This window comes from Cavia porcellus, unplaced genomic scaffold (genome assembly GCF_034190915.1).
Source record: "Cavia porcellus strain 051 isolate PalLab524CR breed Dunkin Hartley unplaced genomic scaffold, mCavPor4.1 scaffold_27, whole genome shotgun sequence".
Taxonomy (NCBI): domain Eukaryota; kingdom Metazoa; phylum Chordata; class Mammalia; order Rodentia; family Caviidae; genus Cavia; species Cavia porcellus.
In genome coordinates this window covers 756,253-774,077 of record NW_026947510.1, presented here as the reverse complement: position 1 = coordinate 774,077, position 17,825 = coordinate 756,253, and the positions used below count along the sequence as shown (strand labels likewise).

General features: G+C 54.3%; 2 protein-coding genes across 9 annotated transcripts; one reads left to right on the top strand and one right to left on the bottom strand.

Annotated features, from left to right (window-relative positions):
- The first annotated feature begins 52 nt into the window (after window positions 1-52).
- On the top strand, window positions 53-4,264 carry Gapdh (glyceraldehyde-3-phosphate dehydrogenase). Of its 2 annotated transcripts, none has more exons than XM_063237559.1 (12): window positions 53-91; window positions 274-369; window positions 2,312-2,411; window positions 2,490-2,596; window positions 2,682-2,772; window positions 2,849-2,964; window positions 3,040-3,121; window positions 3,223-3,374; window positions 3,454-3,532; window positions 3,621-3,704; window positions 3,790-3,887; window positions 3,998-4,264. In XM_063237559.1, exons 3-12 carry the CDS (start codon window positions 2,352-2,354, stop codon window positions 4,065-4,067), a joined length of 939 nt encoding a protein of 312 aa, XP_063093629.1. In that variant the 5' UTR covers window positions 53-91; window positions 274-369; window positions 2,312-2,351; the 3' UTR covers window positions 4,068-4,264. The 2 variants fall into 2 exon arrangements, with proteins under 2 accessions (XP_063093629.1, NP_001166422.1); NM_001172951.1 differs by having other exon boundaries at window positions 274-313; window positions 3,998-4,258.
- On the bottom strand, window positions 3,997-17,773 carry Iffo1 (intermediate filament family orphan 1). 7 transcript variants are annotated; one of them, XR_010043661.1, is made up of 9 exons: window positions 16,989-17,773; window positions 13,542-13,602; window positions 13,353-13,448; window positions 12,086-12,226; window positions 11,102-11,259; window positions 10,902-11,022; window positions 10,444-10,678; window positions 6,738-6,868; window positions 3,997-5,906 (listed from the first exon to the last, which is right to left on the bottom strand). XR_010043661.1 is itself a non-coding variant. In XM_063237655.1 (9 exons), the coding sequence occupies exons 1-9, from the start codon at window positions 17,714-17,716 to the stop codon at window positions 5,807-5,809; spliced, it is 1,632 nt and encodes a 543-aa protein (XP_063093725.1). In that variant the 5' UTR covers window positions 17,717-17,769; the 3' UTR covers window positions 3,997-5,806. The 7 variants fall into 7 exon arrangements, 5 of the variants coding, with proteins under 5 accessions (XP_063093725.1, XP_003463306.1, XP_005000727.1 ...); XR_010043660.1 differs by having other exon boundaries at window positions 3,997-5,910; window positions 16,989-17,772; XM_063237655.1 differs by having other exon boundaries at window positions 10,583-10,678; window positions 16,989-17,769.
- Between the last annotated feature and the right edge of the window lie 52 nt (window positions 17,774-17,825).

Below are 17,825 nucleotides of genomic sequence, written 5' to 3'. Positions count from 1 at the left end.
CCTAACTGCTATAAAGGGAGGCTGCAGCCTACGCCGGCGCTCTCTGCTCCTGCGCGCCGCATCGGTATTCCTTCTTCCCGTGCAGTGCCAGGTGGAGAAGCGCGGGGCGCCTGCGGGGCTCGGGGTGGTCCCAGCGGGCGGGCAGGGGGCCTGGGGGCGGGGCAGGGCCAGCCGGGTGGAGCGGGACTGCCGGGCGACGGGTCAGGGACGTGCCCGGGCGCACGGGGGTAATGGAGGCCGCGCTGATGCTCACCTCCCTCTCTTCCCCCGCAGCCGCAACCCGAGACAAGATGGTGAAGGTCGGAGTGAACGGGTGAGTGAGAGCTGGGCTAGTGCGGAGCCTGGACTACGGCTGAATTGCGTCCGCAGGTGTGGCCGGGCCTGGGGTTTTGCAGTCACGCGTGGAGGTGCACCCCTCCCCAGCCCCAAGGAGAGCTCAAGGTCACCGCTCAGACTGGCGAAGGCCCCCGCATGTCCCCTGCTCCAGCCTCCTGCCCCTTCGCCCTTGCAGGGACGAGCTGCTCAGATCCCTGCCCCACCCCGCCCCAGAAAGATGGGGGAGGCCCAGCGATGGCCAGAAATCCATCCCCTGAGGCCCTGGGCTGGGGTTCTTTCTTTGCTTTCGCGCGTTGTGGGGTCACGTGCCGGGGACGAGCCCCTCCCCCACCTCTGCCGCCCGGGGATGCGGGATGAGTGCCCTGCGCATTAGCGGGTTTGCCGCGGTCACCCGGCTGCCATGTTGCAATAGGGAAGGAAATGAATGAACCTCCGTTAGGAAACCTTCCCTGCTCTCCTGCCTTCCTCCTCCCCTGCTGTGACTAACTCTCCACCCTCAGCAGGGTGGAGCCTCCTTTACCGGTTCTGGGTCTCCCAGGAGCTGGACCTGAGAACCCAGCTTCTGGCTTTTGTGTCTCTAGGGCAAGCCTCAAGCCCCTCAGTCATGTTGCTTTTTCTGGATAATTCTCAGATGACTCAAAAGAAGCAGATTTATGGGGAGTCTCGTGTCCGCACACCCCCCAGAGGTGTGGTGGCAAGTGGCTCCTTGCCAAGCAGGGGGAGCTGACTCATGGTTAGAAAATTTGCAACACAAAATGGCTCTGGTACCAGCAGCCCCTTCCCTTGCAGTGGCTGTTCTCTGCACCTTCCCTTCACAGCCCAGCTGTGACCCAACCCTAAAGGTCAGGCCGCAAAGGTCACTGTGAGGATTAGATGTCCGGGAGGCCCGGGAATCCTGCCCCTCTCCCCATCCCATCTTCCAGAAACCAGATCTCCCCACACCCGCCCTCATCTGAGGTTAAATATAGCCCCCCGACCTTTCTGTGCCTGAGGGCCTGGGCTCCTGCTCTCCAGCACCCCCTGCTCCCCACACCCATTGTTGCGCCCTCTCCTGATTGGCTCTGAGGAGGATGGGTAATGTAGCGAATAAGAGCCCAAGGATGAGGGGGTTGAAACCAACGTTTTCTCACTTTTTCTTTTTGGAGGAGGGACTTGGCAAAGGAGTGGGTTTAACCCTCTCCAGCTAGTGTGACCTTTACTCCTGCCCTTTGAGCTGGATGATGCTGAGTGGACGCATTGATGTTGCCCAGGAGGGTGTAGCTTGAGTCTGCCAGGCAAGAACAGAACTTCCCAAGCCAGGAATGGGTAGCAGCAGTGACAAGTTTGTGCCAAGCTTCTTCCTAGACTTAGTTGGCAGTGTCTCCCTCTGCTGCTTCTCAAAGGACTCAAGATGACTGAGTGTTAGGAGCCTTAGAGCCTGCTCACCTCTTCAGCAGGAAAGGTGCTTTCCTGCTTTAAGACCATAGTGTAAAGCCAGCTGGTCTGGTGGGGCTGCTCAAAGATAATTAGAGCTTATGGTATGAAAATTTAGTTGCAGTTGGCTCTTATATGAAATTCTGAATGTGGCCAGCTGGATAAAAATATTTGGGGGGAAAATTCTAGAAAGTTTTTAAAACAAGGTAATTTGTAGGCATTGTTTAGGAATTAGGGACAATTCCAGGGATATTTTAAAGTAACTTCAGGAGGCACTTGAGTACAGAGGATTTTTTTTTTTTTTTTTGAAACGACAGGGTCTTGCTGTGTAGTTCAGGCTGGCCTCACATGTGATCTGAGGGCTGAGATTACAGACATTAACCACCACACCTGGCCCTTTTAGTATTTGAGTAGGCTTCTGTTTGCTGAAAGAGGCTGCATAAGCTGTGGGCCTCACTTTGCACATGATGCAGCTGGCTGTCGTGTATGTGCCTGAGACTGTCCCCCATAAGAATTCTTTGCCCACCCTCTCACTTGTCGTATTGCCTGTGGTGTCCCACAGATTTGGCCGTATTGGACGCCTGGTCACCAGGGCTGCTTTCATGTCTGGCAAAGTGGATATTGTAGCCATCAATGATCCCTTCATTGACCTCCAGTACATGGTGAGTGTGTGCCCCGATGCCATAAAGAGGAGCTGCTTGTGAGGAAGCACTGTGACACCTTCTTGCCCCCCCTCCCAGGTCTACATGTTCCAGTATGATTCTACCCACGGCAAGTTCCACGGCACCGTCAAGGCTGAGAATGGGAAGCTCGTCATCAATGGAAAGGCCATCACCATCTTCCAGGAGTAAGTGCCCAAAACCCAGCGAGATGGGGAATTGTGCCCTGAGGGCATCTACTCAGATGGGGGCCTCTTTTCTTTACTCTCACAGGCGAGATCCCGCCAACATCAAGTGGGGTGATGCTGGCGCCGAGTATGTAGTGGAATCCACTGGTGTCTTCACCACCATGGAGAAAGCTGGGGTAAGTGGCCTGAAGCTCGAAAGCAAGAGCTCCCCACTCAGGAAGCCAGGGTTTGTAAGCAACTTTTTCCTCACAGGCTCACTTGAAGGGTGGTGCCAAAAGGGTCATCATCTCTGCCCCTTCTGCTGATGCCCCTATGTTCGTGATGGGCGTGAATCACGAGAAGTACGACAAGTCCCTCAAGATTGTCAGGTGAGCAGACAGGGCCAGGGGGTGATGGTGACCATGATGGTGGCAAGGCCTCCCTGACTTGCCCACTTCTTTCAGCAATGCTTCCTGCACCACCAACTGCTTAGCCCCACTGGCCAAAGTCATCCATGACAACTTCGGCATTGTGGAGGGACTCATGGTATGCAGTGTGTTACTGACCTTGTCTCCCTTCTGAGTCCATGTCCTGAGGATGGGGAGGGCACGGGTACTGTACTGGGCCTCAACTCTCTGGCTTTCCAGACCACAGTCCATGCCATCACTGCCACCCAGAAGACTGTGGATGGCCCCTCTGGGAAGCTGTGGCGTGATGGCCGTGGCGCTGCCCAGAACATCATCCCCGCATCCACTGGTGCTGCCAAGGCTGTGGGCAAGGTCATCCCAGAGCTGAATGGGTAAGGCTCTGTTGCTCTGGGGAGCGGGGAAGGGACACAGGCCTGGGGTGTGGCTCACAGCATCTCCATCTGTCTACAGGAAGCTCACAGGTATGGCCTTCCGTGTACCCACACCTAATGTGTCGGTTGTGGATCTGACCTGCCGCCTGGAGAAACCGGTACGCTGGGCAGGCTTGGGTGGGCTGAGGTTTTACCAGTGGCTGGGGTGGGCTGCACCGAGTATCTGCCTTGGTTTTATCCTGCTAGGCCAAATACGATGACATCAAGAAGGTGGTGAAGCAGGCATCAGAGGGCTCCCTCAAAGGCATCTTGGGCTACACCGAGGACCAGGTAGGTCCTGGGACCTGGAGTTCAGTTCCTTTCTGCACCTCAGAGAAGGGCTGGCCTTCCACACCAAGCCTTCTCCCTTCCCCAGGTTGTGTCCTGTGACTTCAACAGTGACAGCCATTCTTCCACTTTTGACGCTGGGGCTGGCATCGCCCTCAATGACCACTTTGTCAAGCTCGTTTCTTGGTAGGTGGCTAGGATGGCGCGGCAGTAAGGCTTACAAAATGTCCTGAGTTCTGGCACCTGTGGTGGCTGGTACAGAAGAGCTGCCTCTGATGTCCTTGGTTACCTTGCAGGTATGACAATGAGTTCGGCTACAGCAACAGGGTGGTGGACCTCATGGTCCACATGGCCTCCAAGGAGTAAGTGGACCCCACCTGAGCCCAGCGAGCCCAGTGAGACCATGGAGACTAGGCCTCACTGCAGAAGTCACTGCCCCACTCTAAGCCCCAACACTGAGAATCTCCCCTCCTCCCAGCTTCCAACCCAGGCCCCCTGGAGAAGGGGAGGGGCCTAGGGAGCCCTGGCTCATTGCACACCATCAATAAAGCCTGCTGCACCCAGCTCTGCTGTCTTGCTTGTTAATCCTGGACCAGGGGAGGAAGGCTAGCTGATGTCAAAGTAAAGGTCTGTTTACCAAGGCTAGATAACATTCTTTGATGAGGCCCATCCTTGTGCCTTTAAAGGCAGTCCCCTTTCCCACTTGTGCCTGTTCCCCGTGGGCACTGCAGAAAATAGGTCTCAAGACACAGAACTATCACCTGGCTGCCTGCCGGGAAACTGCACCCTGCCTGGCACCAGACATAGAAAATGGAGTTTTGGATTGCCTGTGTGATTGGCCTGGCATCTGACGTCTGAAGCAGGGTACAGTAGACTGTGGAGCTGGGGCACAAACTCCAGTTTTTCCCAAAATCATGGGCAGCTGTGTGGGTCTTGAGCAAGTTATTTACCTTTGTGTACTTTTTAAAAGGGGACTACGTCAGCCCTGCCCCTAGATTTGTAGACAACAGGTCAGTTGGGTCAACATGCAAGCACCTAGATGCACGCCCAGTAACCAAACTGTCGCTTAAGAGCCAACCCCTGGGGGAGGGAAGTGAACACAGGCAGGGTGACCTCTGCTATCAGGAGGCTCTTTTGTTTTAAGAAGTCACTTGTCACTTCCTGTCCTGGCTATTCACAATGGAAATAGTGCGTACCTCAGTTTAAGATTCTAGTTAAGCAAAAAATGCTTGAACCAGTGATAACAAAAGGCTCAATAAATACTATTCATGTTAATTTTTTTTTTTTTTTTTTGGTGCTGGGGATTGAACTCACAACCTTGTACTTGCCAGGCAGGCACTTTACACCGATGAGCTAAACCCCCAGCCCCTCCATGTTGATTATTGAAGATTACATTCAAACATCAGTGTGGCACAGCCTCCTAGACAGGTATTCGGAGATGAACCTCCTGGCTCTCGGCAAGCTTGCCCAAGCCTGTTGGCTTTGATGAGGCATGACTTAAGCTGACACTTGAAAACACCCTGAGCACTCACACACTGCACAGACCCACATGCAGGGTCACCTGTCACCCAGCAGTGACAGGCCAGCATGAGTTTGTAAACCCTCAGGATACCACACATAGCCTGCGCTCACACGTAGGCTGGGCTATAGGTTGTGGGGCAGCTGTGGGCAGTCAGCCCAGCTCCTCCCTCCCTCCACCCAACTAAGGTGCAAGCCTTGCATAAGCCTTTAGGGAACCTCTGGCTGGTCAGCTTCACACCAGTGCCTGGGCCACTGGACACCAGAACAAAAAACAAAGACACAGCCAGTCTAGATCCAGAGTGGAGGGCAGGACCTGGTTCACATTCCTTACATGATGGAGATGGCAGGGGTGTGGCATTAAGACAGGGAAGTAGCAGACACCCACACAGGCAGAAGCCACCCAGGAAGGGTGGGCCAAGCCTAGCTCCAGACACCTCATTACCCTGAAGGCCCAGGATGGAGTGAGGAAGGGAGATGCCCCAGGACCAGGCCTGGCTCACATAAGTGAGTGTTGCCTCTGCAAGCCCAAGCCCAAGCCCTCTGGGGTGAGGGAATAGGAGACCCTGCCAGGGTTGGACCCTATCTCATGGAGCTGTCAGATGAGACATCTCGATCGGAGTCCTCAGTCTCGCTTGGCGGCGGTGGCGGCGGGTCGCTAGGCGGGACCGCAGTGAAAGCAGGAGACTTTCTAGAAAAAGACACCAGTTGTCACTCTGGGGTCACAGGCAAGAAGCCCTCTCTCCCATGGGCTCATCCTCCAGCAAGTGGGTGGGTAACACCTGGGTATGATAGATGCAGGAAACAATTTGGGGCAGAGACAGAGTGCTGGCCCTCACCATACTGAGTCCCCGTCTTATACTGAGGGCTTTGACAGGCTCAGAAGGTAGACATATCCAAATCACAGCATGGAAGATACCATCTGAGCACAAGTACATTACACTGACTAGGGACTGGCTTTATTTCCATCTAATTTTCTTTCTTTCCTTTTCTTTTTTTTGATACTGAGAATTGAACTCAGGACTCCATGCCTGCCAGGCATCCAATTTTTCACGATAGGTCTCACTATGCTGTCAGGCTAGACTTGAACTTCTGCACTGGAGTGATCTGTGCCTCTTGTCTCCATCACCTGAGAGGCTAGGACTATACACACACACCAACAAGACCAGTTGTTTATACTTTTCTATATTTTTTGAATTATACCTCTTTGGCTGAGGTATAACTACCCAGGGCCAATGCACAAATCATGCCCCTGACATGACAGTCAGAACCCTCACCTGACCCTCGCCAGCACTGAGGCCACCTCCCTCACTCCAGGGGAAGCCCCAAACTGGAGGCACTGGAAGATGTCATCCAGCTGCACAGGGTGGGAAAGAAGCTGCTGGTCTGTGGCAGGCACCAGAGACTCAAGAGGACAGCCTGTCCAGAGGCACCTGTCCCTACCACAAAGAGCTCCAGAGCTCCATGGCCGAGACTCTGCTCCCGCTCCTTCTGTGTCACCTGGGGGCAGGGCCTTACCGGTCCCCAGACTGGGTGATAAGCCGGCGGCAGGTCTCCATCTGCACATCCAGGCCCCGCTTCATGCTGCACATTTCCATGTATTCGTGCAGGTGCCGGTTCATGTCGTTCTTAGCTGTGGCCAGCTCCAGCTGCAGTGGGGAGGGAAGGTTGCCAGGTTAGCAGGCCAGGGCCCGGAGCAGCAGTGCCTCCACTCTCCCAACCTGGATGCTAAGCAGACACTGAGCGTGCAGGCCAGGCCCAGGAGCCTTGGCTCAAAGTTCAGACTTAACAAAAACTCAAAAGCTGACAATTGTGGCTCACAGCAGAAATCTCGAATTCTGGGAGGCTGAGCCAGGAGGATGGCAAGTTTGAGCCCAGCCACTTAGAAAGACTCTTATCTCAAAATAAAAAATTAAAAAGGGGCTGAGGTTGTACCTCAATGTAAAGGCTCTAGGTTGAGTCCCTAGTACCACACACAAAAAATCAATCAACCTAATTAGAGGCAGAAAGCACCAAACATACTACATGTCTCTTCTTTCCTTTCCTTCCCTTCTTCTTTTCTTTTCTGCTTTTCTTTCTGTGCTGGGAATGGAACCCAGGGCTTCATGCATACCAGGCAGGCGCTCAGCACTGAGCCACCCTCGTAGCCCTTTCATGGGAAGCTGTCCACAGAGCAAAGCAAGGGCATGTGCTGCAGGCCTAAGAGCAGTGAGGAAGGAATGCCAGGTGGGCAGATGGGGTGGTCAGCACCTCACAGCACAAAGGCAGCATCTGTGCACGCACACATGCCTTTCCTCAAGGTCCCCAGGGCCAACCTGGCTCTGTCCTTACCCCTACACACACCATGCCAGCCCTGCCTGCCCCCTCACCACCATGTAAGCGGCTGAGGGCTGGGGAGGGTACTACTGTGCTCTGCGCACAGAGTGCTGCTTCGAGGAATTCAGTGCCTCTGGGAAGCAGCTCTGAGGTTCACAACAGAGAAATCTGGTTGCTGGCGAAGAAAATACTCAATCTGTCGAGCACATGACATGTGCCTATGATCCTGGTACTCTGGGGGTGCCGAGGCAGGAAAAATGCAAGTCTGAGCCCAGGCCGGGCAACTTAGTGAGATCCTATCTCAAAAGAAAAAAAGTTACTTAAAAATAAAAATTGTTAAAGGGCTGGGAATGCAGCTCAGCACTCCCTGGGTTCAATGCCCCATGCTGAAGGAAACAAAGAGGCTCATTCTCCTACCACTTCAGCATTTCCTCTCGTAAACCATCCCCAAACACTAACAGAACAAGACACAGGCCAACTTCACAATATCTTTGTGGGAAAACGAAGGGCTTGGGACTGAGATCGCTCCGTCCCAGAGCCCAGCTTGGCAGCCAAAAGACTCTGAGGCAGAGGGGGAGACAGGGTGAAGGCAAAAAAAGATCTGGGTCACAGACAATCAGTCCACTGCCTGTCTTTGTTTTGGCACAAAGGCCAGGGGCCAGGAGGACAGAATCCAGAGAAGCAAACTGCCGGGAGGCGATGTGCTCGAGTGCTTGAGAGCAAAGAGAAAGGGAAGGAAAGTTCGCCAGAGCGATGTGAACTGGGCAGAAGAAACCACCCAGAACTAATCGGACTTGATTGCAGCAGCACTGGGGACTGGAAGACTGAGACAGGTCACAGGACCCGACAAAGGGGCAGCCAGGACAGTGGTGCTCAGGGTGAGGTGGTAGCTGCACGGGTAGGAGCTGCAGCGAGGACGGCCGTAAGGCACGCCTGACGGCACAGCAGCAGAGGAGCAGGACGTGCCACCCATGCAGTGTGGGGGACACTGCAGTGTTGGCAGCACCCGCGCAGATCAGCTGCACCCTGGCCTCTTGTCCTCCTCTTCAGGGAAAGCACAGCAGAGGAGCTGAAGACCATCATTTGAGGAACAGGGAAGAAGGAAGTAAAGCAAAAATATTCTATCAAAACACAGGTGCAGTCGTGTATGACTGTAACCCTACCTTCTTGGGAGGCTGAAGCAGGACAATCACACATTCAAGTCCCACGTGGGCAACTGAGTAAGACCTTGTCTCAAAAAAGGGCTGAAGACACAGCTCAAGAGTAGAGCACCTGTGTGTTCAACCCCCAGCGCTATAAAAATAAATACAGGGCTGGTGTCTGCCTATCCAAACATCCCTCTAAATTCATGCTCCTTTAAATCTTTTTTTTTTTTTTTTTTTGTCTTTTTCCTTTTTATCGGTACCGGGGATCAAACTCACGACTGCCTGCTTGCAAGGCAGGCGCTTATGCCACCGAGCTAAATCCCCAGCGCCTAAATTCATGCTCTTAAGGCAGGGGTAAAGTAGGAGGATGACGTATCAGGGGACAACTTCAGTACCACCTCAAAAACTCCAGACTTGGGTGCCGTGCAGAGCAGCACTCCTTTCCTCTGCTCTTTCTCTCCCGCTCTGGGCTTTGCCACCCACAAGTGGGACATTCATCTCAGTGACCCAGAGAGATCCAAAGTCACAAAGGTAAAGGAACCTGAGGCCACCAGCCTGCTCCCCTCACTCATTCTGTGGGGTGAGGAGGGGTCAGGTGGCTCAGAAGAGCTTTAAGGATGCTTCCTTCCAGTGTTTTCTGCCAGATTTCCCTGCAGGGGGCGTGGCGGGGATTGAGCCAAAGGACCCTGCACTGAGTTATATCCCCAGGCCTTTCTATTTGTCTTTTTTTTAAAGGGGAAAAAAAAAAAAAGCACAGAAAAATCAAAAAGCAATCAAGCAAACAAACAAACAATGACAACAGGCCTTCTATTTTTGAGACAGGGTCTCAATAAGTTACAAAATTGCCCAGGCTGGGCTCAATTTTGCAGTGCTCCTGCCTCATCCTCCTAGAATGCTGAGATCATAGGCATGGCATGTACCAGGTCATGTTTTGAACGAGAGATGCAGCCGCAGATCCCTTGGTCTCTGCTAGGCGAAAGGCAGAGTGGATACTAAGTATTCCATGGAAAATAGGTGGGCAAGGCTCAGAGGCAAGGAGGGAGGGGTGGAGGCCACAGTAAGACAGGAGGACATGGGACAGTGACAAGTTCAGCTCCTATCAATGGCCTTAGCTAGGACGAGAATACTGGCTGTGCTTCTGAAACTTAGCATTTGTTTGCCTGGACAAGAAACATAAGAAAAACAAGCTTTGTTCAGAGAAGCAGGACCATTGGATTCCTGATAACAGAATGAAAATCTAAGCAAAAAATTGCACAGGTCCTCCTTCAGATGCAGCAGAGAGAACACTACGAGAATCAGAACCTGCTCCACATGCTGGAGGAAGGAGCAAACATAAGGCAGAGGTCTCCTGCCTTAGCCCCACATTAGTATCCCTGTAACAGTCACCTCCCATCCAGGCAGGGCACTCACACAGTCCCATCCAATCATCTGACCCAAGGGCCCCTGCATTCTGCCGCTACACAAATCCTCCTATAGGCTCTAAGGGCGCCCAAGGCTAGATCCCTCCAAGAGCTCAGAGGCCCAGCTGAGGTCCCGGGAGGCCATGCCTGAATGCAGTTGAGCTGCTGGTATTAATGGGGTGCTCCCCTGTGAACCGAGCCCACCCTATGCATACAGGTATCTCTTCATTTAATCTTCTGAACACCCAGGGTGCGCGGTGTGCTCCATTCCCATTTGACAAAGCTACAGGCTCAGAGAGAACACATGAATTGCTCCAAATCGAATGGTAGGAAGTGACAGAGCTGAGACTTGAACTGATATACCTTTGCCTCCAGAGCCCACGGTCTCAAGGAGCATGGGCAATGCCATGGTCACTTCTTCCTGGTGACAGAAAAGGCAAGAGCCAGCACACCCATGGCCTGGCTGGTGACCTCTGGGGACAGGGACAGCACATACCCCTACCTCTATCTGGTCGATGGTTTCCTGATACTCCTTCTCTCGGGTTTTGAAGAGGGACTCAGTATCTTTAATCACCTTCTCCAGGCTGTCTTCTTGCTGCTGGAGGAGAAAGGGAAGCGAGGGGAGGCCGATCAGAGGAGGGCGGAGAAGGAGAGAGAGAGGAGGTCAGGTTAGAAGAGGCTGCAGGAAGAACAGTAAAGGACAGACAAGGAGACACAGGGAGCAGAGGGAAGCCACACGGGGAGACAGAGCAAGGCAGGGGCCAGGCAGGGCTCAGGCTGGAGAGGCGGCACTGCAGGCCTGAGGCGGGAGGGGTGGTTACCTCTCCCTGGGCCTCTGCCGCTGCCATGGCATAGCCTGAGAAATCCTCCCACAGCAACAGGGTCTCCTCAGTCTCCTCCCAAGTCAGGCTGTCACAGTCGTCCTCAAAATCATACTCCCTCCTAGAGACAGGAACCCGGGTGTCGGCGGGGCCTGGGGAGCCGGCCTCGGTGGGCAGGCGGGCAGACCCGTGGGACTCACAGCTGGTTGAGCATGCGCTGCATCTCCTCGTTGATGCTGAGGGCCGTGCTCTCCTCCTCCTCCCCATTGGGCTGGCGGGGCCCGTCACTCTCTGACATGGAGGTGTCCTCCTCGACAGCAGCCTTGCGCTCCCGCTTCCGCCCCCCCATGGATGGGACCTTAATGGGAGACAAGTGCAGAGACTACAGAGCCGAGGCCGGGTGCATGGGGGAGAGGGCGGGTGGGGAGAGAGCGCGAGCCAGCAGGTAGGGGGGCACACAGAAGAGACACAGTTACGATGACAGGAACAGAAACAGCAAAGTCACCGACAGACAGGCAGACACACACGGAAGGGCAGGGCTGCAGACTGAGAAGAGAGAGGGAGAGAGAGAGAAAATAAAGCAGTAAGATCAAGGGTGAGATAGTCTGCTGGGGCCACACTGAGAGGGCTCTGATGGCTAAAGAGGACGGGTTTTCTCTAAAGAGAAGTCTTTCATCAGAAAAAATTCAACTAAAAGGAACATGGTAGGCAGAGAACTCAGCTCGCACCCAGATCCAGAAGGCCAGTGGGAGGGAGAAGGGCGAGGAAGAAATTATGTAAAGGGGAAAAGACTGAAACGGGGAGAGGAGCAAGGGACACAGGAGGGAGAAGTCTGTGTTGGAGCGTGGCCTAAGGGGGTGGCTTAGAGCCTGGGACAGGACATCGATAAGCTTGCACAAGATCAAACTAACCAGCTTCTTCTATGGAGAAAGCAAGAAAGATGGAAGGAAAAGAGGAGAAGCAGACAGAGGAGAGAGAGAGGGAGGGGGAGATGGCGTTAGAGACGGCTTCCAAAACTTCTGTCCTGAGGCTGCACTTTGCCCCCCAGCCTGGGCCCTCTGGGAGCCCCAGGGACCAGAGAGATCCCCTGAGAAGGGGCAGGGCCGCCTCAGAGTGGCCAAGATGGAAGCTTCTCCACCTGCCCCAGCCCTGTCCCCAGAGTGAGGGCAGCCCAGGCCTCTCACCTGGAACATCTGGATCATGTCCTCACAGTTGCGCTGCTGAGCCAGGTCGCACAGCTTGGCAGTGATGTCGATGCGCCGGCAGATGTCCATATCTACCTTCATGGCCTTCTCCTGGATCTTGGTGTCCAGCTCTGACAGGTTCTGCCCAGGGAGCATAGGGGAAAGTGAGGAGAGGCTCAGTGCCTTCTTAAGGCCTTGGCAAGATCCTCATCCTTCCCATCATGTCCACCACCTCCTCCATGGAGTCCTTGGCTCCCTTTTCTCCTTTTTTTTTTTATAGGTACCAGGGATCAAACTCACGACTGCCTGCTTGCAAGGCAGACGCTTATGCCGCTGAACTAAATCCCCAGCCCCCTCCCTTTTCTGAAGCTGGCTGCTTTGATGCAGGCCTATAATTCAGCACTCAGGAGGCTGAGGCAGGACAGCCTAAAGTTCAGGAACATCCTGGGCTCCATAAGTGAGTTCAAAGCCAGTCTGAACTATATAGTAAGTCTTTGTCTCAAAAGAGAGGGGGGCGGGGCTGGGGATTTAGCTCAGCGGCATAAGTGCCTGCCTTGCAAGCAGGCAGTCATGAGTTCGATCCCTGGTATCGATAAAAAACGAAAAAGACAAAAAAAAAAAAAAAAAAAAAAAGAGAGAGAGACAGACAGAGAGAGATAAAATGCAAGCAAGCCATTTCCCTTTTCCTGGGGGGCCTCCCTACACCCCCAGCCAGACAAGAGCTTCAAGAATGTGGCCCAGAGGTTGGAACAGGCAGGCACTCTGGATCCACAACATTCCTAACTCTCCTAGAACCTCAGACTCCATAGAAAGGAGACGATGGGCATCGTTAAGCGTGGAGAAAGGACCATAATAATAATAACGACAATAGCTAATGCTTATTAGCACTATGCAGGTATCTGGCACTGCCCCCATGTGCACCACTGTCCTCACAACAACCCTGAAAAGGACCTGCCCTTACTTCTTGGTTGCACAGGAGAATACAGTGGCCTTGCACGCTGGCAGGGACGGAGTTGGCCCTGAGCTTACCCAGCTAACAAGCTACAGAGGTTACTTGGGAGCCCAGGCAGCTGTCCCAGGGCTGCACTGTCACTAACACTTCAGGACAGCTGGCAGGGATGGGGCTACATCACCCCTATGACACAATACAAGGCTTTTGTTCCTTTTTATCCCAAGTTAAGAGGGTAGCATGGGAGAAACAACTAAAGGGATGGTAAAATGAGGGCAGCAGCAGCAAAGAGTGCTGATGAGCCAGAGCTGGACTCACATTGCTCATGAGCCCCTTGAAGACCACCAGCTCAGCTTTCAACTGCTCCACCTTCATGGCCAGCTCCTCTTGGCAGGCATCAGCCTCTTGGGCCTCCTGCAGGCAGGAGGAAACCCGATATCAGGATGGGGGGCCAGAAAGGCAGCACCAAGGCAAGGGAAACAGGGGCCGTGGGGTGGCAACCCTCACCTCCTGGAGCTCGTTCACTCGTTCCTGCAGCTGGATCCGCACTGTGTACTCCTCTTCCCACCTGCAGACAGCAGGAAGGAGAGCACATAAGTCTGATGACCCTCCTCCCCTACAGCTTGCTCCCTGTTCCCACACCTGTCTGACCCCTAGATGGGGACATGTGGCCAGCCAGTGGGTGGCCAACTGCAGCTGTTGGGAGGAAGGCTCTGCACTTTCTGGCAAGGACCAAGCTCACAGCTGCCTTCCAGGAACCTCTAGGCCACACACCAGAAACTATTTAATAGCAACTGTGGCCACCCTGATCCTTTTCCATGCCCATCCCTGCTAGGTCCCCAGCTCTACCAGCTTCACACAGCCACATCGCCCTCCTGCCCACACCAGACCACCAGGCCCACCCGGCCCAGTCTCCCACCTTCAATGGCACAGATCCGGTCTCCCGCCTCCTGCCCGCACCAGAACAGAGCTCGTCTAGCCCGCTGCCCTGCCTCCTGGGGTACATTTAACCCTGCAAAAGCATCTGCAGGACACAGGCCAGGTCACCAGGGCTGCTCAGGAGCTTGAGGGAAATGCTCACAGTCCTAGGGGCCCAGAGTCTCCCAGCAGCACAAAAGCAATGGCCATCAGCAGCCAGGGATTACTCAGCACCCAGACTGGAGGGAGAAGGAATGGGAGCATGGGGAGCACCTTGCTATCAGAGGGGCAGCCTCTCCTGCCTTGGAGAATCCAGAGACAAGACCATGACCACAGGAGACAGGAGACACTTTTGCCCATCTCCCAGGCTGGGGCAGCACCTATTCCACCCCAGGGATGGGAAGAGAAGCACATGCTGACGAAGCTTAGGACTTGGCTATGTCACTTCAGGGACCAGGGTGGGCTGAACTAGCAGCACTTCTCACAAAAACTCATCACTTCTCGCTACATTCTTCAGCCTGAGAAAGGAAGAACACTGCACCAAGAGAAGCCTCCATGGAAGAAAGCAGGCAAGGACGCAGCAAAGAGCACAGTAAGAACACAGACATCCCTGGGAGGAGCTGCTGCGGTTGGGATTCAGCCTTTCTACCCCTTCCTGCCATCTCACCCCCTCAGCTCTGGCCTGCCTACTCTCCTATGCAAAAAATGCCTGGATCATAAGCGCACTGCAGTGCTCCTAATAATAGCTCCTGCCTCACCTCAGGGCCCCTCCCACTGGGCTGGAAGAGGCTCCCCACTGCAGCCCAGCTCCCTGCTCCTTACTTGCCAGCCACACATCCCTCTCCTTTTGCTCCAGCACTGAGGACCCTATGAGCATGAGGGTACGAGTTTTCTTAGATAAACCCTGCTGTCTTCTGGGACTTTGCTTCTTCATCCACAACATGAAAGCATAGGATGCAGTACCCTTCTGTGCCTGGAGTCCCTGAGTCACTGGTAGAAGCCAGTGAGACTCACAAGAAGCCAGTAACCCTGCACAAAATATATCCCAGAGGGCAGAAAGTATTGTCTGACAGCGAACTCTATGGATTGGGTGGAAAAAACTCTGAATTAGACTAACAAATCTGAAGATGAATCTTTGGGAAGCTCACTGGGATTCTCTCTGACTCTCACATAACAGGTTCATTTTGACTTCAGTTTGGGTGTCATCTCTTGGACAAGCTTAATATGGGTAGAATTGAGCAGCCTCTGCAAATACTGAATTCACCAAGCACCTCTTGCAAATAAGCTACTGTATATCCTCAAGCTAAAGGGAGAAAAAAGTCACACAAAGCAGGAGGGCTGAAAATAGAATCCAGAAGGTCTCAGCTCCTTCCCACTTTAGTATCAAGCTATGCCCAGGCCTTCCTGGCCAACCACAGGAGGTACAGTGTTACCATAATCAGTCCAGAAGAAAGGCAAGGGATCTGGGGTGGAGGAATGAGTGCTGCCCGGGTCACGTAGCATATGTAGCACATGGTTCTAGCCACAGGGCCCTCTGTACAGCAGAGTGCTGCAGAGCGATGAGCTAATCCCATCCCCAAGGAGTAAGTCTTTGCTGCCCTGGACAGCTGGACCAAGGACAAATACTCTCTCACTTATTAAAAAAAAAAAAAAAAAAAAAAAGAGCAGTTGTTCCTGTGGCTGTGGACATATTCCAGAACTGTATTCTGCTGACTGTGTTCATTAACTCCTGTGGGGGCAGACTGGTCCTAGGTAGCGCCTGGATGATGGTTTCAAAAGGACAACTAAAACCCCTGAGACCAACTGTCACATGGACCCTACCTCTGGAAGCCAGCTGGAAGACAGGACTCCAACTCAAAATGCTTGCTGATCTGTGTTCTGGGGGCTATAGTTATGAATCCCTCCAGGTCACCCCCATACCTGGTGGTTTCCCAGAACACTCAGCCAGTTCTTGCCCCACTGGTAATCCAGTCACCAATCCCTATCACTTTGAGCTGCAAAGGTAGTCCCAGTCCTACCCACCATGGATGACAATAGCAAGATAAGACTGAAGCCCTTAACCAGGCCTCCTCACTGTCATTTCTTCCCCCTCCACCATGGGCCTGGTCAGTCTGCAAAGCGCTGGCCCTGCTTGAGTTCCTGTTGTAACAGGCCTGGTGACCAAGTACTAGGGAGACTACCCAGTAAACAGCCAGCAGTCTGGTACCACATCTGATCTCCCGCTTGCTCCTAAAGCCACTGCACTGAGGTAGGGTTCTTCTCAGAAGCAAATCTTCATCCTCAGACCACACAGGACCTGTCCTGAGCTGCCCTAGGGCTGGAGAGTGTGTATTCCCAAAGTTTTCTTTCTCAGGCCCTCTCTGCTGAGTCTGTTCATGCTTCCTTGGCCAAGTCTCCCACCAGCCCTAGGACAATCCCTTCCCTTTGCCCCAGTGAATCCCTGCACTGTTCTTTTTCCATTTTCTCACCTACTCCAATGCCTCAAAGTCCCAGAGCCTTTCATATGAAACAAGATCACATACCTGGCTTCTCTGAGCACGGCTTAGGGAAAGCCTGGGTAGAGACAGGAACACCCAGAACAGGGTGCAGACCCTCTCCTAATTTCACTTACTTTACTTTTCCAAAATATAGCTATATCCTTTGCCTTCTATTTCAGCTTCGTGTATGGAGGTTATACCCTAAAATTGTCCCAAGACCTGAGACTAGTTGGACAATCAGTACCCCAGATGCACGTCCTTTCACTCTTTACAAACCACTCTCCTTTCAATACAGTCATCTGAATACTGCAGGCAAAGGGAGATGTGCCAGAAAAGACTGTGAATTCCCCAGTGTTCTGCTCTTAGCATTCTCCAGTCACGAGTCTGACTTCTGCATTCTCCGTAGACCCCAGGCTTCCTGTATCCTGTCCCGGTCAGGCTTCTCAACACACAGAACGTTAATCGTGTTCTGTCCACCTTGATCTCAGGCCCTCACACACCCCCGCCCCACTGTGCATGGCGTGTCACTGAGCCCTGGTCCCCACTTCCCGGCCCCTACCTCCGCTTGTACTCGTCCCGCTCTCGCTTTACTTTGGCCAGCACGTTGTAGAGCGCTCGGATCTCAGGGGTGATGGTGTCGATCTGGACGCCCACCCCGTCAGGGTGCACCCACGACAGGCCAGGCCCCTGCACCAGCGTGGGCTCCAGTCCTGGCCCGAGCCGGCGGGAGTGCGAGAAGGACCAGATGGTGCCGGGCATGAAGCGGGCCGACGACGAGAAGGCGGAGGCTGCGGAGGCGGAGGGCGGCGCGGCACAGGCGGGGGAGCGCGCCGCCGGGGAGCAGACGGCGGCCGGCCGCGCGCCCAGCGCCAGCCCTAGCGGCCGCACCGGACTGACGAAGCCGGTCTGCACCGCCTGGTCTCGGCGCGCTGAGCCCCGCCGGCCCTGCTTACCCTCCTCTAGAGCCTGCTGCAGCTGCTTCTCTAGCAGCCGGTTCCGGCGCTCCAGCTCGTGCACCTTGGCGAGGAAGCAGCGGAAGCGCAGGTTCAGCGTCTTGAGCACGCTGATGTTGGAGCCCAGGTCGTTTCGGAGCGCCATGGCGGCAGGGGGCGCGGGGCCCGGGCCGGGCGGTGAAAAGGCGGCGGGGCCGGCGGGCGCGAGCGGCGCCGGGGGCAAGTCCCCACCCCCAGGGAAGGGGTCACCCCCCAGACTGTCCCCCAGAGGCCCGGCCAAGCCCTGTTGCTCCTGCTGTAGGAGGAAGAGGTTGGGACCGAATAACGGATTCATGGCTGCGCTTTCTGCCCGAGATGGAGCCTGGTGCTAGAGCCGGAACGAAGGGAGAAAGACAACCACCAATGAGGCACGCGTGGGATCTGGGGGACCAATCAGAGGACCT